Source organism: Miniopterus natalensis, chromosome 12 (assembly GCF_054644295.1).
Source record: "Miniopterus natalensis isolate mMinNat1 chromosome 12, mMinNat1.hap1, whole genome shotgun sequence".
Lineage (NCBI taxonomy): Eukaryota > Metazoa > Chordata > Mammalia > Chiroptera > Miniopteridae > Miniopterus > Miniopterus natalensis.
The window spans coordinates 58,118,986-58,131,558 of NC_142092.1; the positions used below are offsets into that span (position 1 = coordinate 58,118,986).

At 44.3% G+C, this 12,573-nt stretch overlaps 1 protein-coding gene across 3 annotated transcripts in view; it reads right to left on the reverse strand.

Moving 5' to 3' along the window:
- PTGR1 (prostaglandin reductase 1) overlaps nt 1-12,573 on the reverse strand; it is a 30,538-nt gene that overhangs the window by 15,573 nt on the left and 2,392 nt on the right. For 2 of the 3 annotated variants that reach the window (XM_016213714.2, XM_016213713.2), the window contains exons 3-9: nt 11,352-11,397; nt 10,554-10,610; nt 9,275-9,442; nt 8,583-8,700; nt 7,830-7,985; nt 6,082-6,190; nt 2,569-2,687 (exon numbers count right to left, since the gene is read on the reverse strand). In XM_016213714.2, the coding sequence (XP_016069200.1) occupies nt 2,569-2,687; nt 6,082-6,190; nt 7,830-7,985; nt 8,583-8,700; nt 9,275-9,442; nt 10,554-10,610; nt 11,352-11,397 (773 nt within the window). The remainder of the gene's footprint in view (nt 1-2,568; nt 2,688-6,081; nt 6,191-7,829; nt 7,986-8,582; nt 8,701-9,274; nt 9,443-10,553; nt 10,611-11,351; nt 11,398-12,573) is intronic. The other variant, XM_087822830.1, reaches the window with a different exon arrangement.

A 12,573-nucleotide genomic window follows, 5' to 3' on the forward strand; every position in this document is an offset into this window, starting at 1 on the left:
TAGGGGCATGATCCATATACACAGTGTATGTAACATTACAAAGTACACATAAGGATTTAATAATAGGCATCATATCATAGTGTAACGAGGAGAAATGTCACAAGGAAGTGATTAAGCAATTTCTAAGTCAATTATATGAAAAGTTTAATGATGTAATGATCTCAGAAGAGGTGAAAGGAGATGGAGAAAGGAGCACCCTTTAGGATGTTCTCTGCACTCATCCTTCCCAGGACGTAGCTTCACTGCCTCTACTTGACCCCTGAGGAGGCAGAGCCCGTTCAGGAAATGTAAATGCCATGGCACCTTAATAATTTGTCTTCCCTTCGTGCCAAGGTTCTGTTAAAGTGTGTTTAACATTCATTTAGGAGTCCGGAAGGGAAGGATTCATTTAGTGAGGATGATTTTTCATTCTCTTTCTACTTCAAGGCACAGTCTACTAAGTGAAATTAATTCACATTTTCAAGGTTTTTTGGGGGGTCTTATGTGGAGACTCAGTACTCTCGGTTACACTCAGCAACTCTTATCTGAGTTACTGATATCTTCCCCCTCCCAATGTGTTCCAGTGATGGCTTAGCACCCTTTACGGACTTGTGGAGGGACCATTTGCTTGAGGTCACTCAACTAGTAAGTAGGGAAGCTGGGATTTGAACCCTTGACTAGAAAGTCCAAGCTCATTCCTGCTCTTAAAGAGGCGAAGAACCGGGAAAGAGTCGGAAGCTATAATGCACTTTAAAGGTTACAAGTAGAGGGTGAACACTAACAGTACATGTAATAATATGGGACATTAAGGGATAGGATATAGAGTACATGGGAACTCCCTGTCCTATCTTTGTGATTTTTCTGAGGCAAGAGATGAGAAAAAATAAGTAGATGAGAAATGAGGCCAATTCCCTAGTTCCTTAAAACTACAATCAGGTTCTTTGTTAGAGGGACGCAGGAGGGACACCAGCATGGTGGCTTCCTGCTCTCAGCTGTGACCGTGGAAACGCTCGATTCAATTTTACCGACAGGGATGACAAGGCTGTGCGCTGGGAACTTAAGGATAATTCAGCTCACCCCGCGTCCTGGAAAGAGCCGGGCCCAGCACTCCAGGGGTTAACCCTGGGACAACACCAGCCTCTAGTGGTTGCCTCAGGAGCAGTCGCCCTCTTTGAACTGGGAAGTGATCATGAAGCCAGGAACTGGGAAGTGGGAGAGCACTTTCCCCCTCTAAAAACTAAAATAACTCACCTTGGTTATTCAGATTTCTGTCGACTAAAACTCTACGTGGTCTTGGTGGGAAAATGATCACAGCAGAGAACAAAGGGATGGGCTTCTTCCCATGATCTAGAGGCATGGCTGCAAGAAGACTAGGGTAGGACCTGGGAGAGCCACGGCACAAATATGTGTCCCTCGTCCATTCGATGATACTCATCTAATGCCTACATTGATTCAGATGCTATACGAGGTGCTGAGGATACATGGGCAAGCAAAAGGCATAAATACTGCTGCCCGCAGAGGTTACATCCTCAGGGCAGGAGATGGGCAACAAATTGATAAAGAAGTGAATTGTGGTATGTGCTAATATTAAAAGGTGATAACGGCTATGGGTAAAAGATAAGGAGACTCAAGAATGAAGGGGGATTATAATTTAAAATAGGGTCACTGTAAAAGTTGCTTCATTCAAAAGGCAGTTTTTAGCAAAGACATGAAGGAGGTGAGAAACTGAACAGTTACGGAGGGTGGACAGGTAAGGGGAGGGATTGGACAGAGTAAGCAAAGTGAGTAAACACGAAGAAATGAAATTAGAGAGGTAACGGGATAGATCGCAGATAGCCTTGTAAGTTATATTCTAAGTGAGCATAAGAATGACATGGTTTGATTTATGCTTTAAAAGATCACTCTGGCTGCAGTGTTGGGAATTATCTGTAAGGGCACAAAGGTGGGAGACCAGATGGAGGCTAACACAACATCCTAGAAAAGAGGTAGCCTGGACCAGGGCAGTAGCAATGGAGGTGAGAGGAGCAGTCAGATTCTGTATGTATTTTAGAAGCTTGAGCCACCAGAATTTCACAACAGATTGGACATAGGTGTGAATGAGAGAAAGGAAGGAAGCAAAGATGATTTCAAGGGTGTGGGATTGAGCAACTAGAAGGGTAGAACTGCCACAACTGAGATGTCTGTGGGACAGGTTTGGCAGGAAAGATCAAAACATTAAGTCGAAGATGTGTATCCCACATCCAAGTGCAGCTGTCGAGCAGTCCAGAGCTCAGAGGAGACATGCAGGCAGGAGAGAGGCATTCAGGAGCTGTCAGCCTACCTACACGTAAAGTCATGAGCCTGGATGAGCTAACTAAGGGGTGGACAGAGAAGAAAAGAAGCCCAGTGACTAGAGCAAAAGCCTGATGTGTGAATTTAAGAAAGAATGGGAAGAAAGGAACTGCAGACAGTGAGTGTAGACACTTCCAGGTATCTTGCTATAAAACAGGGAGCAGTGAGATGTATTTGCAGAGGAAATTTGAAGTCTACAGCGTCCAAGGGGAATGAGACCTAGTGTACAATTGGAGGGAGTGCTCTGGAGCCCCTTACCTCTGAGACCCACTTCAGCAATTCTTTCTGGGCCTTCTGGCGGACATCCTCTGGCCAGCGGCCTACGAGGAACCCTTCCATGCGGAGTTCCTGATAGATAATAACCTCTGGGGGTGGGCCTGTGAAGAAGAGGGCACATTTGGGTGACAGTGTCCAGGGAGGTGACCATGGTGAAAACAGGCAGTACAAGTCACATCACTGACTGTTCTCTTACTGCTTCCCCCTTCATTTCCTCAGCTCTTTTCTGATCCACAGAGCTGCCCACAAATCAACTCTGTGGTAGGCAGAACAGCGGCCCACAAAGATGTCCACATCCTAATTCCCAGAACCCGTGAAGATGTTACCCTGCAGGGCAAAAGGGACTTTGCAGATATGATTAACTTAAGAACTTGAGATGCAGATTATAGTGTAGTTACGTAAGTGGGCCCAACATAATCACAAAGATCCTTGTAGGGAAAGAGGGATGGAAAAGAATCAGGAAAAAATTATGTGATGATGGAGCCCTGGTCAGTGTTGCTCAGTGGTAAGAGTGTCAGCCTGTGCACTGAAGGGTTGCGGGTTTGATTTCTGGTCAAGGGCACGTACCTGGGTTGCAGGTTTGATCCCCAGCCCTGGTTAGGCCACATGCAGGAGGCAACCAATCAATGTGTGTGTCTCTCTCTTTCTCCCCACTCTTCCCTCTGTTCTGAGATCTCTAAAAATCAATGGGAAAAATATTGTGAGAATTAACAACAACAATAAAAATATGTGATGATGGAAGCAGCGATCAGAGAGAGAGAAAAAGAGATTTGATAATTTTATGCTGCTGGCTTTCAAGACAGAGGAAGGGGCCAGGAGCCAAGAAATGCAGACCGCCTCTAGAGCTAGAAAAGGCAAGGAAACAGACTCTTTTCTGGAGCCTTCAGAGGGAACACAGCCCTGCTGACTCATTTTAGACTTCTGACCTCCAGAACTATAAGGCAATACATTTGTGTTGTTTCAAGCCACTTAAGTTTGTGGTCATTTGTTACAGCAGCAATAGGAAACATGCTTGGAGTCCTTGACATGCCAGAAGCGAGGCCCACCCAAAATTTCCCAAATGGTTCTGTGGAACAGAAAGAGGTCCTAAAGATAACATGAAAATATTTCTACAGCATTCAAGAATGATACCCTCACATTCCCCATACTTAGCAGGTTCTTCTTGATGGCTTAATGCAGTCATTCTATGGCATAAGTCCATCTGCTTCCATTCTGTACTCAGAGGGGATGCAAAACAGCTAGTGTCCACCCCTGGACTGAGAGCCAGCAAGAGAGAAGAGACAGAGGCTCAACAACTCCCACGCTTGCCTCTGTCCTCGCCACTTCTGGATTACCAAGAGTTGGCCTGAACTGTGGGCCTCGCACTATGGTGTGGTTCAGAAACGTGCAAGGCTTATCAAAAGAAATTGCTGGGCCCCTCCCGCAATTCCTGTTTTCTTTTCTTTTTTTTTTTTCTTAATCCTCACATAAGGATATTTTTTCCATTGCTTTTTAGAGAGAGAAGGGAGAGAGAGAGAGAAACATCAATGTGAGAGAGACACAGAGATTGTTTGCCCCCTGCATGTGCCCTGACCAGGGCCGGGGATTGAGCCTGCAACTGAGGTACATGCCCTTGGCCGGAATCAAACCCTTCAGTTCGCGGGCCGATGCTCTAACCACTGAGCAAGACCGGCCAGGGCCTCCCGAAATTTCTGATTGTAGCTATAGAGTAGGCCCCAAGAATTCATATTTCTAACAAGTTCCCAGGAGATGGTGATACCGCTGGTCCTGGGTTCACACTTTGAGAACCACCAGCCTAGAAAGAGCACAAGGCTACCCCGCAGCCTGTGAGGTAGCACTGTTCTGTGTGAGAGATAAGGTGGCGTGGTTGCCTGTTTTCTTTTCCCAAGGATCTTAAGTAACCAGAAACCGAGGACATGACACCTGAGCATAGTCTTCCAAGTTCCAGGAAGTCAGGTTCAGTCAGGACCAGAAGAGACAGGATGAGTGGCAGAGTCTGTTTTCAGCATCTTTGATAACTGCCGTTGGGGGGAAATAATTACTTGCCTCGGAGCTATCCCAGCAGTGAAATATGTTAGAATGTCTGGAGATCAGAAGCAGGGCAGAATCCTGTCTGATTACAGTGGAATGGGCAAGGCCAGCTCACATCTCAAAGACCTATCTGAGCAGCTGAACTTCCAAAGATTAATTGCTTAAAAAAACCACGATGACAAAAAACTAGGTCAAGTGACTGTATTCAAATTATTTGGCTACGCCTAACTGTGCTGTGGTCAAGAAAATGCATCCTGGAGCTTTGCTTGATTGGCGGGCAGAAGATTTCTCATGATTCTAGTTCAGCATCAATTAGAAAAATACAGGGGTAAAAAGGTCCCTAACCAAGTGAACCTGGGCCTTCCTTCTCGGAGAAGGTAGTGTCTTCGCTTTTTCACAGCTCGAGAGGGAATCTACAGGTTGTCCTTCCCGGGCCCCTTTCCGTCTCACCCACCTGTCTCGGTGCAAACTTCACGTTGCTAACTAGCAGGGCTATAAGCTTTCATTCCCATGAATCAAGCCCATGATAGAATGAATGACCAGTTTATTTGTGGTTGCGTCGATCCTGATAAAAATCTGGAAGATCCCTTTTTGTTCTTTCTCCTGTTTTTGGGCCGCCGTAAATCTGTAATCTCGCCAACAGCACAGAATTGTTGCAGCAGAAAAGGGCTCTGTATGAGTTGTTCAGGAGACCTGTCTTCGTTTTGAGTCTGTTGCTAACAGGATTTAAAGTCTCTGGTCCTCTCAGCCATTCATCTCCCCGGACCCAAAAAGTAGGAGGCTTGTACAACACCTCTCAGAGACGGGGAGCTAATGAACGCGGGTCTCTAAGTGACCCTGCTTTTAGACCTTCACAGCTATGCAGGTGGGGGCAGGGCGGTCTCAGCACAAGACAGGGAGGAAGAGGGGGGTGGAGGGCTTGGCAGGGCACAGGAGAAACAAAAAAGGGCAATCAAGGAATGGGGGAAGAAATGCATGTTTCTTTCCCTTCTTTTGGAAATCATCAGTTTGGTGAGGCCAGGGCGTCCTGCTGCTCTAGAAAGCATTGCCCACGACTATCTGAAGGAAATGGCAGCTTATTTCCCCTTCATCCGCCTCACGGAACCTTGTGCCCAAACCCTCACCTCCAGCAATGTCCCGAATATCCTGAAGAACCCTAACATTTTACCAGCCAGACCAAGGGGTTCTGTTTCTAAATCAAATCGTGGCAGTCTTTTTGCAGTTTTTCAGGAAATAGGTAAAAACTAAAACTTGTAATAATATGTGTTTGTTCTATATTTTCAGGTCCTGTTTTTTCTCTATACAAAAATATAAGCTGATCAATATTATTTCATCAAGAATATCAGAAAGTCTTTAAACTATTTTGATAGCCACTAAGATCTTTTTAATAGTCTGATGCCACTTCTGTGAATCTTCTCCTTGTCTGGTCTTTTACATCTGCGACCATGTGCATGAGCTCATTACCTGGAGGAAGCGGACGAGTACTATTATATGTAGAGATGGCCCCACATATAGCAATTCTTCCAAATTTCTTCATCTGAGGGATAACAACGTTCGAAAATTCTCCACCTACCTAAACAGGGCACACAGACACACACACAAAAACACCTTAATTTAAACACTAGAAGATTTAGGGAAGTCATTCATTTACAATCATCATTTCACATTACTTGTTTTAGCAGCAACAAAACTGACTGAATTAGCACAATAGTGCAGAAAATTGCATTTGGAAAAAGACATTAGAAACTGGGAATTTCCATTTTACTGTAAGAACATACCTTATATAACATAACTTTTACTTTGTTATATTGTGAGATTCTCTGATCAGTTCAATAATCTCATTGCCCTACCTAGAACTTTGGAAGACTACTTAAATGGCATATAAAGAACACAGTTGGAAGACTCACATTTTCCAATTTCAAAACTTACTACAGAGCTATATTAATCAAGACAGTGTGAGAAAAAAAGGATAGATCAATAGAACTGAATTGAGAGTCCAAAAAATAAACCCTTACATTGTGGTCAGTTGGTTTGAATAACAGTACCAAAACAAGTCCATAGGGACAAAGTGGTCTTTTCCCCATAGAAGAGAATGGAACTGGACTCCCTCCTTACACCATACACAAAAATTAACTTAAAATGCATCCTAGGCCTAAAAGTAAAAACTAAAACTGTAAATCTCTTAGAAGAAAACAAAGGAGTAAATCTTCACACCAAGGGACAAAAGAAAAACTAAACTGGATGAGCAAAATGAAAACTTTTGTGCTTTAAAGAACATCATCAAGAAAGTGAAAGAAAACTTACAAAAAGGAGAAAATATCTGTAAACCACATACAGTGGATCTTCATTATTATTGAATTCCATATTTGCAAATTGTACTACTTGCTAAAATTTGTTTGTAACCCCCTAAACCAATACTCACAAGGCTTTCCCTGGTCATTTGCAGACACATGCAGAGCAGGGAGGGAGATGCAAAGTTCCCAACTAAGGTCAAACAAGGCCATGGCTCTGCCTTCTTTTCTCAGCTCTCTTATGGAGATTACCAGAGGGTGAAGACAGTAGGGGGCAGTGCAGTTTATTTCTAGAAGCTCTGGCTCTGGGGCCATTTGGATGGGGTATGAACCCCAGCTCTGGGAGGATTAGTTAGTGGGGCAGACTCAAACAAGTTACTGAACATTTCTCTGAACCTCATATTTTCTTTTGTACAACAAAGAAAATGGAAGTTATAGGAAGAGTTGTTTTTAGGATTTAAGATTGTAATCTATGCGAGATATGTGCATATATGAGTGGATAAATAAAATGTGATATATCAATACAATGGAATATTATTTGGCCATAAGAAAGAATGAATCACTGACACATGCTACAACATGGATGAACCTTGAAAATACGCTAAGTGTAAGAAATCAACCACAAAAGACCACTTTTGAGAGAAAGTGGGTAGTGACTGCTAGTAAGTACAGCTTTTCTTTTTAGTGTGATAAAAATGGTCTAAAATTGATTGTGGTGACAGTTGTACAATTCTGTGAATATACTAAAAACCATTAAATTCTATACTTTAAATGGGTGAATTATATCACAATAAAGCCATTCTTTCTTTTAAAAAGGCACATGTACTTTCTTCATAGATTTTAGATAGAAACTCCAGAAGTATATTCCCTTGTATAGTTACTTTGTTAGTAAATCAGATTTTAAGTCTAATTTGTACTTACATTGTCAAAATAACAATCATAACCATCAGGAGAAGCTTTTTTCAAAGTTTCTTCCAAAGACTTTATTGTCTTGTAGTTAAATGCAACGTCAAATCCAAGTTTTTTAAGGTGGGCAACCTTATCATCAGACCCTGCTGCTCCAACAACTTTGCAACCCTGAGTGGGGGGAAATGGAAACCATTTATACGTCACAAGAACAGACCAACTCCACCTGCGAACTGTGCCCCCACCATCGCATCAGACTTCTTGAACAGACACCCGCCCAATCACAGCCAACGTCCCCATGCCCTAGGTACCTCCCAGGAGTTGGTTCCCAGGCCATGGCCCCACCCACCGCTCTGGGCTGACCACAGTAGCCTTTGCAATGGGGCCACGTGGGTGACAACTCTTAGTTGGCAGATCTCAAGTCCCTCTTTCTATTGTTGGGGACAATCATAAAGAGAGGAGGTAAGGCTGTAACAAGAAATGTTCCATAAAAACTATAAAAGTAGTTACTGCTTACAAACTCACTACTCTAGACAGAGGCCATTTATGACTCAACAGCTGCAATGTTGTTAAATAATATTCAGGGCATCTTCGCTACATCGTGTTCCTCATTTGCCCATTTCTCAATCATTCCCACTCTTCAGCTTCTAAACAAGACCCACGAGACTGAACTCCGAGACTGGGGGAGGTCTGCTGTGTTCACCGCGGCGTTTTCAGTGCACACTGCGGGTGCTGAGTAAATGTTTGCTCCTGGAGGATGACACTTACCTTGATCTTAGCTATCTGCCCCACAACAGAGCCCACGGCTCCCGCTGCTGCATTAACCAAAACTGTTTCTCCACCTTTTACACCACAGATGTCAAGTAGGCCAAAGTAGGCTGTTAGGCTGAGGAAAGAAAATTAAGGGTATGTGAATAGATTCGTTGCTTTCCCCTATCACTCATTCAGATATACCCCAAAGACCTTCTTAGCAGCCCACTGCCATGGGTCCAGGTCCCCTTGCCCCTCAGGAAACTCACAAGTGTACAGGGAAAGGTGAGGAAGGATACAGATGCAGAAAACCAAAGCAGATTGGACTCTCTTTCCCTTTTAAATTCTGAAGTGGGGGCAGAGATGAGTGATGTGTGAAGCTAAGACCCTCCCGGGAACAGGAGGAGCTGGCACCTTTGTGTACCATTTGCCAGCTGCTTGGGAGGGATGGTGCCCACGATGCTTCTCACTCCCACTTCCTCTTTGTCCCTGAGTGTCTCTGACCTGATCCCCTTCTCTTTCCTTCAGTTTCACGGCTAACTCTAGGCCAAGCCCACTCTCCTTTCCTTCTTAGTCCCACCATCTTCTCTGATGAGCTCCTGAACATATAATGTCCTATCTCTTCCTATTGATCAAGTTCTGGACAAACCGTTTTTGGAAATCCAGAGTCTCAGGCATTCAAACAAGTGACATCTACCCACAGAACTCACCCTGTCATGCCCAGTGTTCCCACCGCCAAGGACAGAGGTAATGTGTCCGGCCACTCTGCAGGCAGCTTCTCCAGTTGTTTTCCATCAGAAATGGAGTGTGTTGTCCAGCCTGAGGGAGCCACTACAACAGTTCCTGTTGGAAAGGCCGAGTTTTTACTTTCCACAACTCTGAAAGACAAAGCACATGAGGACGTGTGAACCCCTTGCCAGGATGCGGTGAGGTTCGCGCACACAGAGCACCGAGGTGGACGTGCCGGGAACGAACACCCCGCCCTCACCTCTCCAGCTTACGTCTTAGCCACTGGCCTTCAGAAAACAAGCCTGGGCCAGCGGAGAGGAACTCTCGCAGCTGGCCCAGCATCTGCCCTGTCCCAACCCGCTTCTCTCCTGCCTACACAACAGGTGTCCATCCTGTCTGCTCATGTTCTTCAGGGTCGCCCTCCCCTCCCTGGCCCTTCCTCTCTCCTGAATCTGGAACATTCTCTCTGTATTGCCCCTGCCCCTCAGCATATAAGTTTGCTCAGCTCTGCCCTTTCACGGCCCATGTTCTCCCGCCTCCTCCCTCTCTTCGCTTCCCCTTCACTGGATAACCCAAAGCAGCACCCCACCACGCCACTCAGGCCACAACAGCCCCTGAGGGAAAAGTCCAGTGGACACTTCATTTGTCATCTGATTTCACCTCTCTTCTGTATTCGACACACTGGGTCCCCCCAAACTTTTTCCCTTTGGTTTCCAGGATTTCTTCAGGCTTCCTACCTCTCCTTCTCAGCTGCTCTTTTTTGGTCTCACTTGCTGATTTCCCTTTCCTCCATCATCTCCCGCCCTCACCATTCTTTATTTGTCCCTGCCCCCAGATCATAAAGTTATATAACATACATTTATTTTAGAAAACTTAAAACATATGAAATAAAAATGTCAGTTCTAATCCTATGAAACAAACATAACTAGTAATAATTGGGTGTATTTTATGGCAATCATGATATACTTTTAAATGTGCATATATTATGTGTATTTACATAACTGGAGTAATTTTATGGGTTTTGTAACCTAATTTTTCTCTCTCTACATTATACTAGTCTACATAATTTATAAGGACCAAATATCCCTCCCTTCCCATTAGTCAGGAAAAGGGCAGAATTCCCAAGTTGCTCCGAAGATCAGACAATGAGTGAACCACACAAGCTGAAGAAATTGTGAGAGTCATGCACAGAGACAGGGCCCAGCAGAAGGCAAAGGGGAGGCATGTTTTCCAAACACTGGGACAAGTGGAAATAACTACCTGGCCACTTGCCCCCCCATCATCGTATCACCCTCCTTCAATCTTTTGGCCGCCAACCTGAAAAAAAAAAAAATCCATGCTTAATATATAAGAGCATCGGGGAAAAACTGTCTTGAGCTTAAGGCCAAATGGAAAACCGCTGGGGAAATGTGTGCAGAAATGAACCTCAGATACTATCTCCAGGTAGATAGTGTCAGAATTGAGTTGAATTGTAGACACCCAGCTGGTGTCTTAGCTTTGAATCTCTATCAATCAGCTGGGGAAAAATTATTTAAAGGAAAGATGACTATCTTAATTACCTAGGCAAAAAATTACTGAGGTGTGTGTGGGCCATGGGAGTTTTTATTCTCTCCCCTCCTGGAGTATTTACTTAGTGCACAGCTTGAGTCAGCTATAGATTACCTAAATTAAAGGTAAACAGAAGGCAAGAAAATCTCATTTTAGTCTCACCGTCTTCCTCTACTTAAATTATTTGCCAGTAGTAAAATGGAAAAATTGGAGATTGGTTTCTTTTTTCTTTTAATTTTTCTGGAAGCAATTCTGGTAAGCGATGAGAGACAAATGGTGGACATTAAGATAGGAGGTGACTGTAAAATAAAGGGGCCAGGGTAATCCCTCACCAAGCTTCCCTGACCTTTGCCTGCAAAAGATGAGCACCCACAAATCCCACCACTGATACTGTACTGGGAGGATCAGGGGGAAATGACTGTTTTGAAACAGTTGGATATTTTAAAAGATGAACTATTTTAAAGTAGGGTCGAACACACAATATGAAAATTTTTAGAAGGGAAATAATACCTCATGTAAGGATCCACGCTGAGGAACAAAGCTTCCAGCAGGATCTCTACAAAAGAAAGCATTCCATAGGCAATTAGAAACTCAAGGCCAGATGCCTTTGTTGTCTCTTGTTGGGAGCCGGTGACGTGTCTGGACACGGTCCACGCCACCTGAGGGTCTGGAGTCAGGGACTCGGCCCTCCCCACAATTACCCTTGATATTGAGAGCCTGCTACATGTCTGGACATGGTCCACGTAGCCTGAGGGCCTGGAGCCAAGGACTCAACCCTCCCCACAAGTACCCGTTAGGAGCCAAAATAAAGAAAATTACCAAGGTCTCGGCTGATGCAGGAGGCAGGGTGTTTACTCTGGAAGAGTGTTCATGCAGCCTTGAAGGAACTACTTTGTATCACCCTCACCTCATTACTAATTGTTTGTTGCTCACTATATAATAGAGGCGTTGAAGCCATTTGGGACTGCACCTCATTGGAGGGCAGCCTCCTGATCCCATAACTGTGTTTGTCTCTTTAATTCCCACCACTCGAACTCAGGTTTGTTCGTTTTTCAGGCTGGTTCCTGACAGTCTCTGACATTCTAAATGAACACAGATCATCTTTCTGCCTCAGGGCTGCCCTCCCACCTGTGCTTTCTACTGGAGACAAGAAGGACTCACATTTGGCCCAGCCAGTTGCTGTTATTCATCATCATTATCATCATATTTACACAGCACTCCATGCTTTTCGTGGATTATTTCATATGACATTCTCAACAATTATTGTTTCCATTTTATTTAAGTTTAGGTTCAATAACTTGCCCAGGGCCATATTTGTGACCACTATGTTGCAGTGCTCGCATAGGTTTTCATTACCAGTGCCAGGTAGTATTAAAGAATATACATGTTGCTGACCTGAGCCTTATGTACACATTCCCAGGAATTTTGAAGCTGAGTCCCGGCTATCCCAATTTAGCTGGGACTGATAACTTTGCCATTCTACTCAATTGCATGCCCTTTTTGCAAAGCTTACCTACCTGTAAACACCCCTTATAGACACTCCTTAGAGTCTACTCTACAAAGGTAATTTCCAAACATGTTATCAAGTGTGTTGCCATTTCTCTCCCTTAGGTTTCTTCAGGTTTGACTTGACCATTCAGTTCCCCCTAGTGGACAAGAGGTTCCTCAGTGAAGAGCAAGGGTTTTCACCTACTTGTCTCCTCACAGGGATAGTCTGAGCTCTGCACACAGA